Source organism: Nothobranchius furzeri, chromosome 17, assembly GCF_043380555.1.
Source record: "Nothobranchius furzeri strain GRZ-AD chromosome 17, NfurGRZ-RIMD1, whole genome shotgun sequence".
NCBI classification, from domain to species: domain Eukaryota; kingdom Metazoa; phylum Chordata; class Actinopteri; order Cyprinodontiformes; family Nothobranchiidae; genus Nothobranchius; species Nothobranchius furzeri.
The window spans coordinates 22,880,358-22,906,357 of record NC_091757.1 but is presented as its reverse complement, the minus strand read 5'-3'; the positions used below and the strand labels follow the sequence as shown (position 1 = coordinate 22,906,357).

The window sequence follows — 26,000 nt, the reverse complement described above, 5'->3', positions numbered from 1 at the left end:
TGATACCACAGGTACATGATACCACAGGTACATGATACCACAGGTACATAATACCACAGGTACGTGATACCACAGGTACATAATACCACAGGTACATAATACCACAGGTACATGATACCACAGGTACATAATACCACAGGTACGTGATACCACAGGTACCTAATACCACAGGTACATAATACCACAGGTACATAATACCACAGGTACATGATACCACAGGAACATAATACCACAGGTACATAATACCACAGGTACATGATACCACAGGTACATAATACCACAGGTACATGATACCACAGGTACATGATACCACAGGTACATAATACCACAGGTACATAATACCACAGGTACATGATCCCACAGGTACATGATACCACAGGTACATGATACCACAGGTACATAATACCACAGGTACATAATACCACAGATACATGATACCACAGGTACCTAATACCACAGGTACATAATACCACAGGTACATGATACCACAGGTACATGATACCACAGGTACATAATACCACAGGTACATAATACCACAGGTACATAATACCACAGGTACATAATACCACAGATACATGATACCACAGGTACCTAATACCACATGTACATAATACCACAGGTACATGATACCACAGGTACATAATACCACAGGTACATAATACCACAGGTACATAATACCACAGGTACGTGATACCACAGGTACATAATACCACAGGTACGTGATACCACAGGTACATAATACCACAGGTACATAATACCACAGGTACGTGATACCACAGGTACATGATACCACAGGTACGTGATACCACAGGTACATAATACCACAGGTACATAATACCACAGGTACATGATACCACAGGTACATAATACCACAGGTACATGATACCACAGGTACATAATACCACAGGTACATGATACCACAGGTAAATGATACCACAGGTACATGATACCACAGGTACATGATACCACAGGTACATAATACCACAGGTACATAATACCACAGGTACATGATACCACAGGTACATGATACCACAGGTACATAATACCACAGGTACATAATACCACAGGTACATGATACCACAGGTACATGATACCACAGGTACATGATACCACAGGTACATGATACCACAGGTACATGATACCAACGGGTACATATTACCACAGGTACATAATACCACAGGTACATGATACCACAGGTACATGATACCACAGGTACATAATACCACAGGTACATGATACCACAGGTACATGATACCACAGGTACATAATACCACAGGTACGTGATACCACAGGTACATGATACCACAGGTACATGATACCACAGGTACGTGATACCACAGGTACATAATACCACAGGTACATAATACCACAGGTACATAATACCACAGGTACATGATACCACAGGAACATAATACCACAGGTACATAATACCACAGGTACATGATACCACAGGTACATAATACCACAGGTACATGATACCACAGGTACATGATACCACAGGTACATAATACCACAGGTACATAATACCACAGGTACATGATCCCACAGGTACATGATACCACAGGTACATGATACCACAGGTACATAATACCACAGGTGCATAATACCACAGGTACATTATACCACAGGTACATAATACCACAGGTACATAATACCACAGGTACATAATACCACAGGTATATAATACCACAGGTACATGATACCACAGGTACATAATACCACAGGTACATAATACCACAGGTACATGATACCACAGGTACATGATACCACAGGTACATAATACCACAGGTACATGATACCACAGGTACATGATACCACAGGTACATAATACCACAGGTACGTGATACCACAGGTACATAATACCACAGGTACATGATACCACAGGTACATAATACCACAGGTACATAATACCACAGGTACATGATACCACAGGTACATGATACCACAGGTACATAATACCACAGGTACATAATACCACAGGTACATGATACCACAGGTACATGATACCACAGGTACATGATACCACAGGTACATAATACCACAGGTACGTGATACCACAGGTACATAATACCACAGGTACGTGATACCACAGGTACATAATACCACAGGTACATAATACCACAGGTACGTGATACCACAGGTACATGATACCACAGGTACATGATACCACAGGTACATAATACCACAGGTACATGATACCACAGGTACATGATACCACAGGTACATAATACCACAGGTACATAATACCACAGGTACATAATACCACAGGTACATGATACCACAGGTACATAATACCACAGGTACATGATACCACAGGTACATGATACCACAGGTACATGATACCACAGGTACATAATACCACAGGTACATGATACCACAGGTACATAATACCACCGGTACATGATACCACAGGTACATAATACCACAGGTACATGATACCACAGGTACATAATACCACAGGTACATGATACCAAAGGTACATAATACCACAGGTACATGATACCACAGGTACATGATACCACAGGTACATAATACCACAGGTACATAATACCACGGGTACATGATACCACGGGTACATTGATACCACAGGTACATGATACCACAGGTACATGATACCACAGGTACATAATACTACAGGTACATGATACCGCAGGTACATGATACCGCAGGTACATAATACTACAGGTACATGATACCACAGGTACATAATACCACAGGTACATGATACCACAGGTACATAATACCACAGGTACATAATACCACAGGTACATGATACCACAGGCACATAATACCACAGGTACATAATACCACAGGTACATGATACCACAGGTACATGATACCACAGGTACATAATACCACAGGTACATGATACCACAGGTACATGATACCACAGGTACATAATACCACAGGTACATGATACCACAGGTACATAATACCACAGGTACATAATACCACAGGAACATGATACCACAGGTACATGATACCAGAGGTACATGATACCACAGGTACGTGATACCACAGGTACGTGATACCACAGGTACATAATACCACAGGTACATAATACCACAGGTACATGATACCACAGGTACATAATACCACAGGTACGTGATACCACAGGTACATAATACCACAGGTACATAATACCACAGGTACATAATACCACAGGTACATAATACCACAAGTACATGATACCACTGGTACATGATACCACAGGTACATAATACCACAGGTACATAATACCACAGGTACATGATACCACAGGTACATGATATCACAGGTACATAATACCACAGGTACATGATACCACAGGTACATGATACCACAGGTACATAATACCACAGGTACGTGATACCACAGGTACATAATACCACAGGTACATAATACCACAGGTACATGATCCCACAGGCACATAATACCACAGGTACGTGATACCACAGGTACATAATACCACAGGTACATAATACCACAGGTACATAATACCACAGGTACATGATACCACAGGAACATAATACCACAGGTACATAATACCACAGGTACATGATACCACAGGTACATAATACCACAGGTACATGATACCACAGGTACATGATACCACAGGTACATAATACCACAGGTACATAATACCACAGGTACATGATCCCACAGGTACATGATACCACAGGTACATGATACCACAGGTACATAATACCACAGGTACATAATACCACAGGTACATTATACCACAGGTACATAATACCACAGGTACATAATACCACAGGTACATAATACCACAGGTACATGATACCACAGGTACCTAATACCACAGGTACATAATACCACAGGTACATGATACCACAGGTACATGATACCACAGGTACATAATACCACAGGTACATAATACCACAGGTATGTGATACCACAGGTACATAATACCACAGGTACATGATACCACAGGTACATAATACCACAGGTACATAATACCACAGGTACATGATACCACAGGTACATGATACCACAGGTAGATAATACCACAGGTACATAATACCACAGGTACATGATACCACATGTACATGATACCACAGGTACATAATACCACAGGTACATAATACCACAGGTACATGATACCACAGGTACATAATACCACAGGTACATGATACCACAGGTACATGATACCACAGGTACATGATACCACAGGTACATGATACCACAGGTACATAATACCACAGGTACGTGATACCACAGGTACATAATACCACAGGTACATAATACCACAGGTACATAATACCACAGGTACATGATACCACAGGTACATAATACCACAGGTACGTGATACCACAGGTACATAATACCACAGGTACATAATACCACTGGTACATAATACCACAGGTACATGATACCACAGGAACATAATACCACAGGTACATAATACCACAGGTACATGATACCACAGGTACATAATACCACAGGTGCATGATACCACAGGTACATGATACCACAGGTACATAATACCACAGGTACATAATACCACAGGTACATGATCCCACAGGTACATGATACCACAGGTACATGATACCACAGGTACATAATACCACAGGTACATAATACCACAGGTACATTATACCACAGGTACATAATACCACAGGTACATAATACCACAGGTACATGATACCACAGGTACATGATACCACAGGTACCTAATACCACAGGTACATAATACCACAGGTACATGATCCCACAGGTACATGATACCACAGGTACATAATACCACAGGTACATAATACCACAGGTACGTGATACCACAGGTACATAATACCACAGGTACGTGATACCACAGGTACATAATACCACAGGTACGTGATACCACAGGTACATAATACCACAGGTACATAATACCACAGGTACGTGATACCACAGGTACATGATACCACATGTACATAATACCACAGGTACATAATACCACAGGTACATGATACCACAGGTACATGATACCACAGGTACATGATACCACAGGTACATAATACCACAGGTAAATAATACCACAGGTACATGATACCACAGGTACATGATACCACAGGTACATGATACCACAGGTACATGATACCACAGGTACATAATACCACAGGTACATGATACCACAGGTACATGATACCACAGGTACATGATACCACAGGTACATAATACCACCGGTACATGATACCACAGGTACATGATACCACAGGTACATGATACCACAGGTACATAATACCACAGGTACATAATACCACAGGTACATGATACCACAGGTACATAATACCACAGGTACATGATACCACAGGTACATAATACCACAGGTACATGATACCACAGGTACATGATACCACAGGTACATAATACCACAGGTACATAATACCACAGGTACATGATACCACAGGTACATAATACCACAGGTACATAATACCACAGGTACATGATACCACAGGTACATGATACCACAGGTACATGATACCACAGGTACATAATACCACAGGTACATGATACCACAGGTACATAATACCACAGGAACATAATACCACAGGTACATGATACCACAGGTACATAATACCACAGGTACATGATACCACAGGTACATGATACCACAGGTACATGATACCACAGGTACATGATACCACAGGTACATAATACCACAGGTACGTGATACCACAGGTACATAATACCACAGGTACATAATACCACAGGTACATGATACCACAGGTACATAATACCACAGGTACGTGATACCACAGGTACCTAATACCACAGGTACATAATACCACAGGTACATAATACCACAGGTACATGATACCACAGGAACATAATACCACAGGTACATAATACCACAGGTACATGATACCACAGGTACATAATACCACAGGTACATGATACCACAGGTACATGATACCACAGGTACATAATACCACAGGTACATAATACCACAGGTACATGATCCCACAGGTACATGATACCACAGGTACATGATACCACAGGTACATAATACCACAGGTACATAATACCACAGATACATGATACCACAGGTACCTAATACCACAGGTACATAATACCACAGGTACATGATACCACAGGTACATGATACCACAGGTACATAATACCACAGGTACATAATACCACAGGTACATAATACCACAGGTACATAATACCACAGATACATGATACCACAGGTACCTAATACCACATGTACATAATACCACAGGTACATGATACCACAGGTACATAATACCACAGGTACATAATACCACAGGTACATAATACCACAGGTACGTGATACCACAGGTACATAATACCACAGGTACGTGATACCACAGGTACATAATACCACAGGTACATAATACCACAGGTACGTGATACCACAGGTACATGATACCACAGGTACGTGATACCACAGGTACATAATACCACAGGTACATGATACCACAGGTACATGATACCACAGGTACATGATCCCACAGGTACATAATACCACAGGTACATGATACCACAGGAACCTAATACCACAGGTACATGATCCCACAGGAACATGATACCACAGGTACATGATACCACAGGTACATAATACCACAGGTACATAATACCACAGGTACATAATACCACAGGTACATGATACCACAGGTACCTAATACCACAGGTACATAATACCACAGGTACATGATACCACAGGTACATGATACCACAGGTACATAATACCACAGGTACATGATACCACAGGTACATAATACCACAGGTACATAATACCACAGGTACGTGATACCACAGGTACGTGATACCACAGGTACATAATACCACAGGTACATAATACCACAGGTACATAATACCACAGGTACATGATACCACAGGTACATAATACCACAGGTACATAATACCACAGGTACGTGATACCACAGGTACATGATCCCACAGGTACATGATACCACAGGAACATGATACCACAGGTACATAATACCACAGGTACATAATACCACAGGTACATAATACCACAGGTACATGAGTTTCTTGTTTGTGACTCCAGGTGATGGAAAATATAATATAGATCAGATGTGAACACTTTGCACCTGAACACCTTTCTTGAACACTAAATCATGATGACTGTATAGTTTGGTACAAATTCCTGCTTTTTACACCATTCAGCCTCTGGAGTGGTCAGATCAAGTAAGAACTTCTGTGTTGGGCCGAACGGTCTATCTGTTTCGGACCGATTTCAAACAGCACGATCACGTGACCGTCAAAGCTGCGGTTTTGGTGGTTTTGGCTGATCCAGCATCAGTTGTGTAACTTTTTTTTTACATCCGGGGTTTCCCTCTGTGTTACGGCGGCGGCATAGCCAGCGCGGGGGTGGGGGTGGGGTGTACCGTCCAGAGCCGAGCCCAACTCCACAGCTGCCAGAGCTGCATGTTCAGGTTATTTTCCCTGTTTTATGTTCCGACCAAGCCCCCACAATGCGGCTCAAAAATTGAGGCCAACCCGGAGGTACCACAAATTGCAGTTCCACCCTCATCCACTAGGGGCTGGTGTCAGAAGTGAGCAAATCCTCACTAACTCCCATGTTAAAAAAAACAATTTCACAGCAGAAATAAACATGTTTACAGCCTGGTACCAGAACATGTTTTTGGTTTAAATGATCTAGTTTACACTCATGACAACTCTGAGGGGGGTGAATGTTTTTCTCACTCTTCTGTTTAAGTGTATTAAAAGCCTAAAATTCTGTATAATTAATGAGCATCAGACCCACGTGACCACAGAGCTAGCTCCGGGGAAAGGCCTCAGTAGAGCCTCGGTCTGGCCTGGAAACTGTTCCGGGATTTTCAGTCTCTCAACTTAGACCATTCGTTGTAGCGTTTGTGTATTCTTGTTTGGATATTATTTGTGCAATTGTTGGACAAAATGACTTGCTGTGGCATTAATTGCACTAATAGAGCGTCCAAGGAGTCTCCACTTCATTTTTTCCGGTAAGTAAAATTATATTTATGTATTTTAGGTCACTGCCGAGCTGAGCTTAGATTTTAACATGTACTGTTTAACCATGAAATTTAAATGTAATAGGGTAAAACCCAGTGCATTTTCTCCTTGGTAATAAATAATCAGTGTTACTATGAAGTGGAGAATTTAGGGATTGTTCATCCATGAGATGAACAACATTGCTGCAGTGCCTCCCATGCCAACACATTCTCACACCCAAAGCGTTGAAAACTGACTATGGGTGACCAAGCGCTTGTTACCGATGTGGAGGCGACGCGCTATGCCAGATCGTCGTTTGTGTGATGAGTGTGATGACGAGGGGGTTCCTGAAATGTGAGGGGTCCTGTAGGATTTTAGAGGCCCCTATGAGGAGCCGGCCTGAGTGGAGAAACAATCCTCAGCTGTCTTCACAAGCCGTTGCAGGTCTTTGTGTTCTTCCTCTGTGCAGCCAGAGTACCCCACAGTGCAACAATAGGTAAGGAAGCTTTCCAGGCTGCGCTGATAACAGCTGTTCAGGAGCTTGGTGACTAATGAAGGTCATTCCTGTTTATGAAATAATGTGAGGACAGCATCTTGTTTACCTGTGCCCACCCAGAAGCACGTCTGATGGAACCTGCCCATGTAGAAGTCCAGACCGATGATCGCAAACATGAGGATGGCAAAGAAGAGCAGCAGGCCGATCTGGAGCAGAGGTACCATGGCTTTCATAATGGACTTTAATACCACCTGAAGACCTGAGTGAAAACAGACAAGCACACCTTTGAACACTGATGAGATGAAACAACAGAAAAACATCTTTGAATGTGAAAAGCAGCAGCAGACAATTCTAAACTTTACCTTGAAAAGCAACCTTTCTGGATGGTTGTGCCATGATCATTGTATTATTCTAAAGTTATGAAAGCATTCGGCTTATGAAGGCAAATAAGTAACCTGGTCAACCTAGTAAAAGTTAAACTGGTCTTACAACATCTCAGCTGCTACTCCTCATAACAAATAAGAGGTCAAATACCAGCTCAGGTAATGAATGCTAACATCCACGCTCACTTCCTGCTATTATCATCAGAGGTAATGTTATGTGAAGGCTTACTTGGAATGCCAGAGACGAGTTTCAGGGGTCGCAATACTCTCACCGCTCTGAGCGTTCTCAGATCAAAGTCCGCTCCCACCGTGGCCAGAATCCTGCACGCACAAGAACAGATCTGAGTCAAGGACACGGACAGCTGCACATTTATGAAGCCCTTCAGAGGTGCGAGGCTTTTGACGGCTGAAACATGTCAGAAGTCCCTCACTGCCTCGTCTCAATACTGTTGCCCCAAAAACACTTAATAATAAAGAGAGAAGAATCCACATTAACTCAGATGTTAGTTTCACTAATGTGAAGGAGAAAACACTCACACACACACACACACATGTTACAACCCATCTTAAGGATGGAGGGCTCGAGGAGATAGATAGGAAAATAGCACAGCCTTAAAACCAGGTTTCCAGTAGCAGGAATGCTCGGGTTTATTTAAAATAACAAATAATGATAACAAAACTTCCTTCCCAAAGCTGGGGAATCTAACAAAACCAAACTAACAAAGCTTTGGGGAGGAAAAGAAAAGAGAAGACAAATAAAACAGGTCCACCACGTCCAAAAAGTTTTGTTACCACAGTCAAAACACAAAACCCAATGAGGGAGAGACAGCTCACTGGTCAGAGCAGCTCCCAGCTTAGCATCAGGTCACTCTCAGCTTAGATTACGGTTGTTCCAACCCAACACAAACGTACAGAGCCGACACAAAACAGACCCAGCAAGGGAGTGACAGCTCACTGGTCAGAGCACCCTGCGCTCCTCCACTTGGGGCAGGACCTCATCCCTGACCCGGAGAAGGCATTCTACCCTTTTCCGAATCAAGACCATGTTCTCAGATTTAGAGGAGCTGATTCTCATCCCAACTGCTTCACACTCGGCTGCGAACCGCTCCAGCGAAAGCTGAAGATCACGTTCTGATGAAGCCAACAGGACCACATCATCTGCAAAAAGCAGAGACCTGATCCTCAGGCCACCAAAACGGATGCCCTCCACACCTTGGCTGCGCCTAGAAATCCTGTCCATAAATGTTGTGGAGTCCAACTCTCACTGGGAACGAGTCCGACTTACTGTCAGCAATGCGGACCAAGCTCTGACACCGGTCATACAGGGACCTAACAGCCCGTATCAGAGGGCCTGGTACCCCATACTCCCGGAGTACCCCCCACAGGGCCCCTCCGAGGGAAGCGGTCGGACGCCTTCTCCAACTCCACAAAACACATGTAGACTGGTTGGGCAAATTCCCACGCACCCTCCAGGATCCCCCTAAGGGTATAGAGCTGGTCCAGTGTTCCACGGCCAGGACCAAAACCACATTGCTTCTCCTGAATCTGAGGTTCAACAATCCGATGGGCCCTCCTCTCCAGAACCCTGAATAGACCTTACCAGGAAGGCTCAGGAGTGTGATCCACCTGTAGTTGGAACACACCCTGCGGTCCCCCTTTTTAAATAAGAGGACCACCACCCTGGTCTGCCAGTCCAGTGGAACTGCCCCTGATGTCCACGCGATACTGCAGAGCCGCGTCAGCCAACACCGCCCCACAACATCCAGAGCCTTAAGGAACTCCGGATGGATCTCATCCACCCCTGGGGCCTTGCCACAGAGGAGCTTTTTAACCCCCTCAGTGACCTCAGCACCAGAGATCTGAGAGGCCAACCCAAAGTCCCCAGACTCTGCTTCCTCACTGGAAGACGTGTCGGTGGGATTGAGGAGGTCTTCGAAGTATTCTGCCCACCGATCCACAGCGTCCTGAGTAGAGGTCAACAGCACACCGTCCCCACTATAGATGGCGTTGGTAGCACACTGCTTTCCCCCACCGGATGTTGGACCAAAATCTCCTCGAAGCCGTACAGAAGTCTTGCTCCATGGTCTCACCGAACTCCTCCCATGCCCGGGTTTTTGCCTCGGCGACCACCCGAGCCGTGTTCCGCTTGGACTGCTGGTACCCGTCAGCTGCCTCTTGAGTCCCACAGGCCAAAAAGACCTGACAGGACTCTTTCTTCAGCTTGACAGCATTCCTAACCGCCGGTATCCACCAGCGGGTTCGGGGGTTGCCACTACGACAGGCACTGACGATCCTGCGACCACAGCTCCAGTCGGCCGCCTCAACAATGGAGGCACGGAACAGGGTCCATTCAGACTCAATGTCCCCCGCCTCCCCCGGAACATTTTGGAAGTTCTGTCGGAGGTGGGAATTGAAGCTCCTTCTGACTGGAGACTCTGCCAGATGTTTCCAGCAGACCCTCGCAATGCGTTTGGGCCTGCCTGGTCTAACTGGCATCCTCCCCCACCATCTGAGCCAACTCACCACCAGGTAGTGGTCAGTTGACAGCTCCGCCCCTCTCTTCACCCGAGTGTCCAAGACATGCGGCCGCAGGTCAGATGAAACAACAACAAAGTCGATCATCAAACCGCGGCCTAAGGTATCCTGGTGCCAAGTGCACATGTGGACACCTTTATGTCTGAACATGGTGTTCATTATGGACAATCCATGGCTGGCACAGAAGTCCAATAACAAAAAAACACTCAAATTCAGATCAGGGGGGCCGTTCCTCCCAACCACACCTCTCCAGGTCTCACTGTCGTTGCCCACGTGAGCGTTAAAGTCCCCCAGCAGAACAAGGGAGTCACCAGAAGGAGCGCTCTCCAGCACCCCCTCCAAGGTCTCCAAAAAGGGTGGGTAGTCTGAACTGTAGTTTGGTGCATAAGCACAGACCGCAGTCAGAACCCGTCCCCCACACGTAGGTGGAGGGAGGCTACCCTCTCATTCACTGGGGTAAACCCCAACGTACAGGCACCAAGATGGGGGGCAACCCACCCCTGCTCGGTGCCTCTCAGTGGGAGCAACTCCAGAGTGGTAGAAAGTCCAACTCCTCTCAAGGAAACCGGTTCCAGAACCAGAGCCATGCGTTGAGGTGAGTCCGACTATATCTAGTCGGAACCTCTCAACCTCACACACCAACTCAGGCTCCTCCCCCACCAGAGAGGTGACATTCCATCTGCCAAGAGCCAGCTTCTGTAGCCGAGGATCAGACCGCCAAGGTCCCCGCCCTCGACTACCACCCGTCACACACTGCATCTGACCCCTTTGGCCCTTCCCACGAGTAGTGAGCCCATGGCATTTGAATGTCTTTGTCTTTATTCATTTTATGAGGATTGCTGTGTTGCATTGTAAGAAGAATGAATCATAACACAACATAAAAACTACTTGAAAGGTTTTGTATTTTTAAAATAGGTTTTGAAAGTTACATTTTCTTTAATACACACACACACACACACACACACACACACACACACACACACAAAATGACCAGAAATTAACTTTTAATTTGCAGACACAAGCAGTCCATCTCTCTGGCCTCCAAACAAGAAAGCACTGCTTTTTACCGAACAAGGAAGTCATGATATCTCTGCTCAAGGTCTCATGCAGAAGACAAGACTTTACGTTCACTCTGAATACAGCCACAGCTGCCCTGGGGCGCACTGACAGAGGCGGGCCTGCTGAACACAGGCGCCACAGGTCCTTCTGACCACCACCAGCAGGCAAGGTGGGTTAAGTGTCTTACCCAAGGACACAACAGCAGAATTCTCTGGTCGGAGCTGGGATCGAACTTGCAACCTTCAGATTACTGGACAACCTGCTCAACCTCCTGAGCTGCTGCTGTCCATGTGCCATTTAATCATCTCTTATTGAATCCTAAAGTGTCTGAATAATGTGTGCATTAATCAATGATGTGTTCAAATGAATGTTTTTCCTGCAATGATTCATTTCAGATCTTAAACGACACCAGATCAGTATTTGTTATATTAACAAGTTCATCCATCAGTATTCTCATACACATTATAATACGATTATTAATAATGTTTAACATTTTTGCTTCACACTGAGAGTTAACCTCTGAGAATCTCAATGAAGGTTATTTCTGAGGTGTCAAATTCTGATTTGTCTAGAATTGGTAAGCAACATTTAATATACACAGGACTCCCTTCCTAATCTAGTAGTTCTCCATCTGCCTCCTTGTTTGGCCAGACGTGAGCAAGCATTTGGAACCATCCTCTCTTTTGACCTCAAGGTCAAAGCCTCTCTGCAACACTTCCAAGGGAGCTACTACTCTTTGGGTTCTCGTGGTCTCGATGTCTGGTGAACTCACCACTCTGGCTGCCTGTCCTTCAGACCGCCGGGAGCAACACACACACAGTGGTATTGTAGACTCCGCACACTGGTGTCAGATGGTTTTATAAATAAAGTTTAGCTTATCAAACCACACAGCCGGGTTGCTTTTACTAGCCAGACTCCACAAATTCAATCTCAGATTACTCACAAGGTTCTGCAAAAACATTTTGCTTCCATTCCATCATCTGTCACCCTGTACAACCATCATTTCATTTATGCTTTGTCTTGTGTAATCATTTTGTTTAGGAAAATACAATTAAAGTCATTTAATAAACTATATTCTTGATTCTGTCTAATTAATATGAAGTATGTGTTTCCTGAATAGTCAAAGAAACTAAAGGAAGATTAGATTAAACATTCAAAGACCAATCAAATTGATTTTTCTTATTTACATGGAATATCACATCTTAATGATCATTTAATACATGTAGCCAATCCTTAATGCTGCATAAACATGCACACACACACACACACACACACACACACACATGCAGAACACAGCTCGACGCCGGATGATTGCTACAGCTTGGTAGTTTCCAGCCCTCGTCGTGTCTTCGAGGTGTTTGAGACTCTAGAGTTTTTCTACTCTCGTGATTGTGGATGTTTGTGATTACCTGCCTTCAGGTTTTTCCCCCGACACCTCAGGATACTGCTACACCCCAGGATTCTTCACTCGTGCTCCATAGGATTCCCGAACGGCGCTCAGACACGTTCTCCGTTCACCCTGACCGACCCGCTCTCCTGCTCGCCTCAAGCTCCCTCTCCTGGACCCCCCCCCCCCCCCCCCCCCCCACCCCCCCACTTGGATACACCCCGGCTCTCAACCTGCCCCCCTCACACCAGTGTTTCCCCCCAACTCCCAGTGAGTCTTTTCTCTGCACCTTCCTAGTTAAGACTCCCAGGACTCACCTGTGTTTGCTCTACCCTCTCCAGACGCTGTGCTCCCGTTCCCAATCCCACTGGACATCCCAGTGCGCCTTCAGTTTAAAATGTAGCGGCATGAATGGCCTCATTTGTGACCCAAAGGTCACACTTCCCCAGCTAGGTTACGCTGTCCTGGCCGAACTTCTGTCAACAAGCTTTCTGTCCCTGAGAGGGCGTGCTCTGAGGTTTTAATAAAACCAAAAACTCCTCAGTTCAACTTCAGTTCTTGAACCAACCAGATGCTCTCTGTGGTGACAAGAGTCATCCCAGAGGACGAGGGTCGGCCGCCCGAAGCCTCACTAAGCTGGTCTGTCACGCCGATAGAATCGCTCCAAAAAGACCGCCACCTGTAAACAGCTGACGCAAAACTCCTTCAGAGTTAAGCCAGACGCAAGCTCCACACATGTGTACCCTGCGAGAGTCGATACCACTCGGGTCTCCCCTACCGGACCGGGTACCCAGAGGCTTACAACATCCTCCCTTTGACCTCCGGATCCACACAGAGGGTTGTCTAACTGGGTTAGGTGGAACACAGATTGCATCCGATGCTGTTCTCTCTAAGAAACAACTCAGTTAGCTGCAAAACAACTTTCCACCCAGAACGTGTTCCTCTCTCTGAAAGAAATCTTCTGAGATCCGTCCACGCATCCAACACACACATTCCACTTTAGTTTCCATTCAGACACAGGTTTGCTTTTAATACCAAGTTTTAATATCAAAGCTGTTATAAATTGTCATCTTTAAAATTGTTAGTAATAAATTCTTAATGACTCTTCTTTGAAATAAAACACAGAATTGTGTATATTTGATTATTGAACAAGCAAAGATTCCATTAAGTCTTCTGTTTAATAAACTTTTGCTATTACATTTCTTGAATTAAATATTAATCTCTGGATTAAATATAGACCAAGCAGGTTGGTGTATGAACTTCTATCGACTGTATAAATATCCTGGATATTGATACATGATACAAGCTTCATATGCTAATGTGTCTGATCTTTCTCAGGATCTAACAAAGCTGATAGCAAACTGCATTAAATCCTAGTATGTAGATTATCTACACTACACAACTGGACTTCCCAGTGCGCCGTCTGTTCCCCCCCCCTTTAAAATAAATATATTATTTTACCCTCATTCGGTGTTCTGTTGTGATTCTGCATGTCTTGGGTTAGGCTCTTTCCCACAAACCATGACAGTGCCACAGCATGTCTGCTGCCTGTAAACCAAACCTTAGAGCAGTGATTCCCAACCAGGGGTGCGCGTAACCCCCAAAGGTCCGTGACCACATTACAGGGGGACACGGATGACAATACTCGCCCTGGGATGTGTTATGCTTAATGAATACTCAAATAAAGTCATGCACAGTAATATATTGTTATCATATTATCAGTTATCCACTAGGACAACCGCGTCTGTGCATGAATGTTGTCAAACTGTCCGCTTTGGAGAGGCTCCTGCAGCAGCGCGTGGATTACGGTGTACTAAACACAGGGTAGCCTCGGTTATACGAACCTAATTTGGGTCTCTCAGGAGTCTGATGTTGAGGATGCTCGGTAACAATTCTGGTGACAGCAAAGTCAACAGCTCGTTAACTTTAATCAACGTAAACGGTGTTTATACCTTCAGCACACAATAAAACTTAACTTCTATCATAAAATGAAAAGATGAAAGTGATTAAAGGAATCAGGAAGAAATGTTATTTCTGCTTTTACATTTTTATTCATAAATGTGTTTTCATCACATTTAGCTTGTGTTTTATATAAATATCTTCATCTTTATTCATATTAGGAGGATTTTTGTGTTGCATTGTAAGAAGACAACATAAAAGGTTTTGTGTTTTTAAAATAGGTTTTGAAAATTACATAATAATTTTTAGAGTTCTGCGTGAGATAAAGTGTGTGAGAATGTAAAAACAGGCATTCTGACATAAATAAACAAACAGAAGAGGAGAAAATATTGTCATATAGATTTAAGGCCATATGGCCCATTCTTACCTAAATCAATACCAAACCAGCTTAAATCAAGCTTGTCTTCCATGTCTCTGCTTCAGCCCACTTGATTTATATAATTGCACTGCCTTCTCAAAATGACATCACGTGCTGCAGAAACCTGTTAATCACTCACTCATTTAGACCAGGTGTGTGGCAGCAGGGAAACACCTAAAACATGTAGGACAGGGGGAGCTGAGAACCAGGGTTAAGAAACACAATGAAGGAAAAACCAGAGCAGGGCTACAGCTGCTACTGAGAGAGGGTCTGAAGCCTTGACCGCATGCTGAATGGATACGATCCAGTTTCACATGGATCAGTAATCACTAGCCATGTTTACATGCGCACATTTATTTATTTTATTTTTTTTTTACCGTGTCCTGTCTGGCTGTGAAGCAAGCAGAATTGATGTCTGAATGCTGGTGACAAGCCTTACAGATTTACTCTCAGGTGGAGAATCAAAGCGTTTGCTTTTAATGTCACGCCTGAGACTTAAAACTTTATTGTTATTGTTGTTGAATGCTTTGTAATTCCGACCAGACACGGAGACAGAGGTGAAAGAGAAAGGAAAAGAAAAGGTGGGGAGAGGGGGGGGGGTTCCACAAAAATAAACAATAATGAACAAGAGTCTGCTTCTAGATCTGCAGAAAGAGAAGAGAAGGAAAAAAATGGGACACACAACAATACATCAGGAGCAAGCTATCACTGCGTCAACCTGATGATGAAATATAAAATCAACATTGTTTTACTGAAGAATCACACGATAATAAATCACAGTGCATTTAGTGCCAACCACAGCCTTAAGACATGTGTTGAACGTGCCCAAGCCCATACTTTTGAGAGCACCATGTGAGCACCTGTGTGTGTACACGCGCTTGTTTATGTAAGGTTTCTCTATAGGAGCGTCCAATAGAGAGTGTGAGGGACCACAGATCCGCCCCCCAAAGATGCGTAGGAGATGGAGAGAGCTCCAAGTCCAAGAGATGCAAGCGCTGCCCCAGAAGACAGGAACCCCAAGGAGACTGCAACCAGAAAGGCCCCCCGCCCCCCTCGAGAGGCACAGAGGATCGCCCCAGGGGGGCCACAACCAGCGGCCGGCAGAGTCCCTGGAGATATCAGCGGCAAGCCCACAGGCCCGCCCGCAGCCTCCCACCCCCTAGCCGGCCAAGCCCAGGACCCAGCTACCCGGGACCCAGGGGCGGCCACCCCCACCGTGGACCCAGCAGAGCCCAGGGACCCAGACCCCACCAGGCAGCCACCGGGTCTCTTAACACACGAAAAGCCCCGGGCCCTGATGGCATGGCTCCTGCCACTCTAAAGCACTGTGCTGAAGAGCTGGCCCCAGTGTTTACGAGCATCTTCAACTCCTCACTGGAGGAATCTCATGTGCCTGCCTGCTTCAAGATCTCCACCATAGTCCCTGTCCCCAAGAAACCAAGAACCACTGGACTGAATGACTACAGACCTGTGGCTCTGACATCTGTGGTCATGAAGTCATTTGAGCACCTAGTTCTCCCCCACCTCAAAACCCTCACAGCCCCCCTCCTGGACCCCATGCAGTTTGCATACAGAGCAAACAGGTCTGTAGATGACGCAATCAACATGGCTCTACAATTCATCCTGCAGCATCTGGACTCCCCAGGTACCTACGCCAGGATATTGTCCGTGGACTTCAGCTCTGCATTCAACACAATCCTGCCAGACCTCCTCCAAGACAAAATGTCCCAGATGAACGTGCCTGACTCCATCTGCAGGTGGATCACTGACTTCCTGACAGACAGGAAACAACAAGTCAGGCTGGGGAAGAATGTCTCGGACCAACGGACCATCAGCACCGGCGCACCACAGGGCTGTGTTCTTTCCCCTCTGCTCTTCTCCCTGTACACCAACAGCTGCACCTCCAAGCATGAGTCTGTCAAACTAATTAAGTTTGCTGACGACACCACCATCATCGGACTCATCTCTAATGAGGATGAGTCCGCTTACAGAATGGAGGCTGAACGTCTGGTGTCCTGGTGCAGCCACAACAACCTGGTGCTAAACACCCAGAAGACAGCGGAGGTTGTTGTGGACTTTAGGAAACACACACACCCCATCGCCCCCTTAAACCTGTCTGACACTCCCATCACGATGGTGGACTCATGTTGCTTCCTGGGCACCACCATCACCCAGGACCTCAAATGGGAGCCCACCATCACCACCATCAGAAAAAAGGCCCAGCAGAGGATGTACTTCCTGAGGCAGTTGAAGAAATTCAACCTATCACCCAGGGTCCGAAATTAAATTTTTTACTCACCGGCCAAGTTGGCCGGTAGATGATGAAAATCTACAAAATACAAAAGATGGATCAAGGAAGCTGTCGAGATAAGGAGACGTGGATGTGGGACCATGAACAGGGACGACGGAGTTTACACGCTGGACCACGCATGGGACTGCATCATCGGAGAGGGGAGAGCGGGCAGTAGAGGGCGACAACGTCCTCTGCTGCCCGCAGATAAACGGAGAAGGAAGTGACGCGCCACCATCAGCGTCAGCCTGAAGAAGCTGGCAGCCATCGGCGAAACTGTAGCTACAAACAGGTAAACAAAACTGTTTCTGTGTTTAAAAAAGAACGAAAGCATGGATTTAGAAAGACACAGCAAGAACACACCTAAGATGTAAATTGGAGTGTCTGATCATTTTAAAAGTTTTTAAACAAGTTTGGGACCAGAAGTTCTGGTCAAAGCTGACTGATAGATCCACCTCCCATTTTTCAATAGGGATTACTATTCTATCGTCTATTTTGGACAGTGTCTTATATACTTTAGACAGTAGTTTGGGGGGTTGAGATTATAAAAGTCTAATACCCTTGGTGGTGTTTGTAATTCTATTTTATTGAGCTTAAATTTTTGTTTGACTACAGATTTAATTTGGTGATATTCTAAAAAGCTATTCTTATCCATTCCAAATTGGGAGACTATTCTATTAAATGGGATGAAGTCCAATCCTTCATATATGTGTTCCAGGTATAGGATTCCTTTATTTTTCCAGTCCGGAAGGTTCATCATTTTGTTATTTTGCAAAATATCAGGATTATTCCAGATAGGTGTGCGTCTGCATGGTACTAGTGAAGACTCTGTCATTTTAAGATACTCCCACCATGCTGTCAGAGAGGTGCTGATACTAATACTTTTGAAGCCTTCATGTTTTCTTATGCTTGAGCTAATAAATGGTAAGTCTGAAAGCTCTATCATATTGCAAAGTGTCTGTTCTATATCTAACCAGGACTCGTCTAGTGGGTTATCTTGCAACCATCTTGGTATATATTGCAGCCTGTTGGCTAAGAAATAATAATAAAAGTTGGGTAAATCCAGTCCTCCTTTGTCTTTGGTCTTCTGAAGCATTTTTAAGCTAATTCGTGGAGGTTTATCCTGCCAAAGGAATTTGGTAATTGAGGAGTCCAGAGATTTAAACCAGTCAGCTGGTGGTTTGTTTGGGATCATCGAGAATAAGTAATTTATTCTGGGTAAGACCATCATTTTAATTGTAGCAACCCTCCCCATGAGTGATATTGGTAAGGATTTCCATCTTGCAAGATCATCTTCCACGTTCTTTAAAAGTGGGATGTAGTTTAGTTTGGTTAGATCTGCTAACTTGGGAGAGATATTAATTCCCAGGTAATTGATGTTCCCTGACTCCAATTGTGTATTAAGCAAATTGACAAAAGAGAAATTAATTGGTAGAACTGTGGATTTTAACCAGTTTATAGAGTAATCTGAAACTCTTGAAAAAGATTTCATCAGTTCTATTGAATGGGAGAGAGAGGACTGAGAATTCTGGAGAAAACATGCGCACATTTAATCGGATTAAACGCCCAATCAGATCAAAAATCCTGCATGTAAACATGTCAGTTAGAATGTTCTGATCCGATTCGGCCCGATCGGAATGAAATTACAATCTCATTGCAATTGGTGGTTTTGTCTAATCATCATTCCGATGTACACAGCCACTTGGATTGTTGGAGTAAAATAATGCCCACTGTGCATGTGTGCAAAAGCTAGCGAGCCTCCCACCGTCACTTGAACTGCCCGACTTAAAAAATGACGGCCTAATTAATGAGCGGCGGCTTTTAAATATGATGCCAAGCATCCCCTTTTCTGTCATTTCTAATCTAGAACTTGCATTTTGTGGAAGTAAAATAAAAATCTGATTATTGCACAAATCTTTCGACTAACGTGTCCAAGTCTGTACTGGAAACATGCAGATTAATTTCCGGTTTGCTGCGCGGATCCCTGTTTCTGAGAACGCAGCAGCTGTTTCTGCAGCAGGTGATGGAGACAAGCTCGTAAAGAAGACAAGGTAACATCGGTTCATCACACCTGGTTTGAGTTTAGGAGGCTGATGTTGAGTAGAAAAACATCCTCAGTTAAACATTCTGGCTGAATATCTGTGTAAAAACACGTTAACGCAGATGAGATGAGATGTGGTTCGTTTAACACATGATGAACGCATGATGAACACATGATGAACGCATGATGAACACATGATGAACGCATGATGAACACATGATGAACACATGATGAACGCATGATGAACACATGATGAACGCATGATGAACACATGATGAACGCATGATGAACACATGATGAACGCATGATGAACACATGATGAACGCATGATGAACGCATGATGAACACATGATGAACACATGATGAACACATGATGAACGCATGATGAACACATGATGAACACATGATGAATGCATGATGAACACATGATGAACACATGATGAACGCATGATGAACGCATGATGAACACATGATGAACGCATGATGAACACATGATGAACGCATGATGAACGCATGATGAACACATGATGAAGGCATGATGAACACATGATGAACGCATGATGAACACATGATGAACACATGATGAACGCATGATGAACACATGATGAACACATGATGAACGCATGATGAACACATGATGAACGCATGATGAACGCATGATGAACACATGATGAAGGCATGATGAACACATGATGAACGCATGATGAACACATGATGAACGCATGATGAACACATGATGAACACATGATGAACGCATGATGAACACATGATGAACGCATGATGAACACATGATGAACACATGATGAACGCATGATGAACACATGATGAACGCATGATGAACACATGATGAACACATGATGAACACATGATGAACGCATGATGAACACATGATGAACGCATGATGAACACATGATGAACGCATGATGAACACATGATGAACACATGATGAACGCATGATGAACACATGATGAACGCATGATGAACGCATGATGAACACATGATGAACGCATGATGAACACATGATGAACGCATGATGAACGCATGATGAACGCATGATGAACGCATGATGAACACATGATGAACACATGATGAACGCATGATGAACGCATGATGAACGCATGATGAACACATGATGAACGCATGATGAACGCATGATGAACGCATGATGAACGCATGATGAACACATGATGAACGCATGATGAACGCATGATGAACGCATGATGAACACATGATGAACACATGATGAACACATGATGAACGCATGATGAACACATGATGAACGCATGATGAACACATGATGAACGCATGATGAACACATGATGAACGCATGATGAACGCATGATGAACACATGATGAACGCATGATGAACACATGATGAACACATGATGAACGCATGATGAACGCATGATGAACACATGATGAACACATGATGAACGCATGATGAACGCATGGTGAACGCATGATGAACACATGATGAACGCATGATGAACGCATGATGAACGCATGATGAACACATGATGAACGCATGATGAACACATGATGAACGCATGATGAACGCATGATGAACACATGATGAACGCATGATGAACACATGATGAACACATGATGAACGCATGATGAACGCATGATGAACGCATGATGAACACATGATGAACGCATGATGAACACATGATGAACGCATGATGAACGCATGATGAACACATGATGAACACATGATGAACACATGATGAACGCATGATGAACACATGATGAACACATGATGAACACATGATGAACCAGGCTTCCAGACTCTCTGAACATCTCCTGTTATTTAGTTTGAACCAAATTTTCTCAACAGTTTCAGCTGATTGTCACATTTTATTAATAATAAGCAGCAACAGTAATAAAGCATGAGCCGGACCCCCCCACCCCCACCCCCATCCCCCCCACCCCGTCACATCAGATCCGCTGACCAGCTGATCAAGAGGCAGAGACAAGGCTGACCCTCCCTTATTCTGATATTGTTAATGATAAAACGCAGCAAAGCATGAATCTGCAGTTATTTACTGAAGAAAACAAAACTTCTGTGAGCAAAATAAAAACATTAAATTGTTTAAATGAAACAGGAAAGCAGGAAGAATTGTTATTTACGTTTTTACATTTTTCCTTTAATTTCAGAACGTTTGTTTACTTTTTTCCGGGAAAGACAACTGCGCATGCTCAACCTATTTAATCTGATTGAATGATTGGTGCATTTAAACTCACGGCATGATCGGATCATTTTAGTTAGTGTGCATGTACACAGAGATCAACCAAGATCCAAATCGGGTTGAGGAAATTTGGTGCATGTAAACGTGGTCAGTGAGTCCAGTCAGAGCATTGACACCAGCGGTGGTGCAGATGCAGAGCTCCAGAAAGTTTCCACGAGGAGTCTGAACCCTGCATGAGGATGGTTAAAGTTAATTATTGACCTGAGCCAGACAGGAAGTGAGATGTGGTTCAGCGTTGAGGAGTTTTAATGAAATGGTTTTCATTTAATAATCAGTTGTACTGTTGGGGAATCGTCAACACGTTTGACTAAGGGGGTACTCGTGGTACGACTAAACGGCTCAGGGGGTCCACGAGTCAAACACAGTTTGGAACCACTGCTCTAGATTAAAATGGTTTCTGTTAGCCGTGCTGCTTGCTAACGGGCAGCTCTACCAGTGCATTTGGCAAGAGTGGTGAGCAGCTGTGTGTGAGCAGTGTAGGTCAGAAAATTACTTTGTTAATCAATCAGTCAAAGCTTTATTCATGTACAGCACCTTCCACAACCCTATTCGGACACCCAAGGCGCTAGAACACCTCATAAAAAAACAGACAATCGTGTAAAGAGAAGTTAAACCCCGTAGAGCATAAGACAGAAGAATAAGTCAATGAACAAAAGTGAGTTCACAAGAAATAAAGCAGCAATTAAAAATAACATAAAAGCAAACCGACTTCAAACATGTTCTGGAAACACTAAACGAAAAATGTTAGTTTACATTTGACTCTTGAAAACCGGCAAAGAGGTAGTCAGCCTAACTGCAGATGGCAGCTGGTTCCACAGTGATGGGGCTAGCACCGAGAAAGCCCGGTCCCCACAAGTTCGACACTTAGTACGAGGGACGACAAGGAGGGTCTGATCAGAAGAGCGCAGAGGGCATGAAGGCAAACGTCTCTTCAGGAGCGCCGCTAAGAAAGGAGGGGCGTCTCCACGAAAGAAATTTAACACAAAAACCAGGAGTTTAAAACGCGCCTGATAAAAAACAGGAAGCCAGTGTAGGGAGGCCAGCACAGGACTGATGTGATCCCACTTCCTGGCTCCAGTCAGAAACCTGGCGGCGCTGTTCTGTGCAATCTGAAGATGACGCAGTGATGACTGACCAAGCCCAGTATGGAGAGAGTTACAGTGATCTAATCTAGAGATTACGCACGCATGGAGTACTCGCTCCAGGTGGACTCTCGACAACATAGGTTTGATTTTTGAAAGGCAACGCAGATGGAACAAACAGGATTGGATCACAGAGCTGAAGTGAGCATCAAGTCCAGAGTCAATTCTCACCCCCAAGCTAATGACAACTGGTTTCAAAAAGGGAGAGAGATGGACCAGCTCAACTTCGGATCCTGCGCCCGGCTTGCTGTTTGGATGAAACATGACGAGCTCTGTTTTACCCTCATCAACCTGCAGGTAGTCCGAGGCAAGCCAAGACCTCTTTGAGACAGGGCACAAGGGACATCAAAGAGAGACCGGTCCCCTGATGAAATGAGGAGTAAATCTGGCAATCATCTGCATAAAGGTGAAACGCAAGGCCGTGTTTGCGGATGATTGAGCCCGGCAGCAGCCGAGGCAGAGGTGGAGGCCAAGTTAACACTTAAGTGGTTCAGCTAGCCATGGGACTAGTCCAGATAGAGACTGAAGCCCAGGATTTAATTCCAGGTCACCAGCCAAGAGAAGTATCAGCAGAAGGTTGAAAGCACCAGGGAACGGTTGATCATGTTCACTTGGGCGAGGCCTCGCGGGGCCAGTCCAGTATTCTTGTGTGTAGCATATGCCGACTCTATCTAGCTGAGAACAAGGTCTGTTGTTGCTTTTTCTCGGACACGTTGAACTCAACAAAAGATGAATAGTCCATAAAAGAGAGCAGGATGTTAGCAGCACAGCAGGGTCTTTTACTCTTCTTAGAGGACTTTCCCAGCAGACACACGGCAGCTCTCATGTGGGACAGCACCTTGGCAGCCATTTTGAAGGAAATGGGTCTGCTGTGCCTCTCTTTGTTAGTATTTTGTTTTTGGCTGAGCTTAAGTTAAGTTTTAGTTCAAATTCTATACAAAGTGTTTTAAATGAGGTTTTCGTTCAAAACATAATTAGAAGAGGAAGGAATTAAGACCTAAAACAGACGTGAAACCATGAGTGCAGCTGGTTGGAGAAAACCTATTATCCAGATTTCCAACATGACATCATCCCGTGACCAGTACCAGATTAGGTTGACTCTACAGTCTACAATCACCACAGACCAAACCAAATGAACTTGTAAGTGTTCCAGTGATTTAAAGCAGCAAAGCCGAGTACAGCAGTGTGAGATCATTAATAACAGTTATTGTTTATAGATATTTAACGTTTACACCTCTACATATTCCTGTCTGCTTTCAGAAATGAGCGAGTGATGCTGCAGCGCTCAGGCTCCTCCCAACGTAACTGGCTGTTTTCCACTTCACCTGCTGCTGGCGGAGCTGCTGGGCTGAGCTGGTGCACGGTGACGCAGTGAGAGTGTGGGGATGCTCCTTTTCCACAGCAGGGCTGCTGTTGAGCGCATCACTGAGTGAGCTGTGGTGTTTGTGTGCACTGAGCTGTGAGCCGGCCCTGCGGAGTAAATACTACACTTGTAAACACGCTCAGCGAGGTTCTCGTGTGCGAGTCAAAGCATCTGGAAAAAACAATCAGAGGTTCACACGGGTGAAACTTTAAAATGAGACTCTGTCCTCTTATGTCAGTGGTCCCGCTCAGACTGAGTCCGGTCTACTGTCCACATCCCGTCTCCATCCATTCCAAGTGTTCTCCCTCCCCCAGGTCTCCTTGCTTCCTGTTCCTTAGATTCATTCATTCATCTGTAGCCTCAGTCACCTTGAGCCACTTCTCTGCCCGTCATTATGTCATCTTAGTTCTCCACCTCGAGTGTCCTTCACCATGACCCGTGCTCTCTTAGATATTCCTTCTACTGATGTTCTGTTCATCCCTTCAGTTTTTACTCCAGTCGCTTTTTAGTTTAGCAACTTGGTCTTTAGTCTGTCTCGTGTTTCTCACTCATCCTGTGTTGGTCTCCTCTGGTGTTTACTTCTGCCTTTATCAGTCCAGTCCATCGTTTTCTGTTTACTCATCATAACGTACTTCAGCGTTTAGTCCTCCTGTATCTTCTGCTTTTATGGGTTAGGGTTATTCAGTGTTTTTGTAGTGCCTCCCATCCCTCAGTAGGTCGTTCTCCGTGCCCCTGCTCCCCTTGTCCTCACTCATCTCCTCAGCCATGTTCATAGCTCCTGGCATGTTTTTTAG

The 26,000-nt window shown here is 44.5% G+C and overlaps 1 protein-coding gene across 1 annotated transcript in view; it reads right to left on the bottom strand.

Moving 5' to 3' along the window:
* The window catches only part of LOC107397069 (voltage-dependent N-type calcium channel subunit alpha-1B), a gene marked incomplete in the record, with an annotated part of 226,962 nt that overhangs the window by 157,816 nt on the left and 43,146 nt on the right, over positions 1-26,000 (bottom strand). Inside the window, 2 exon segments of the mRNA XM_070546318.1 lie at positions 8,547-8,699; positions 9,053-9,144. Coding sequence (XP_070402419.1) covers positions 8,547-8,699; positions 9,053-9,144 — 245 coding nt within the window.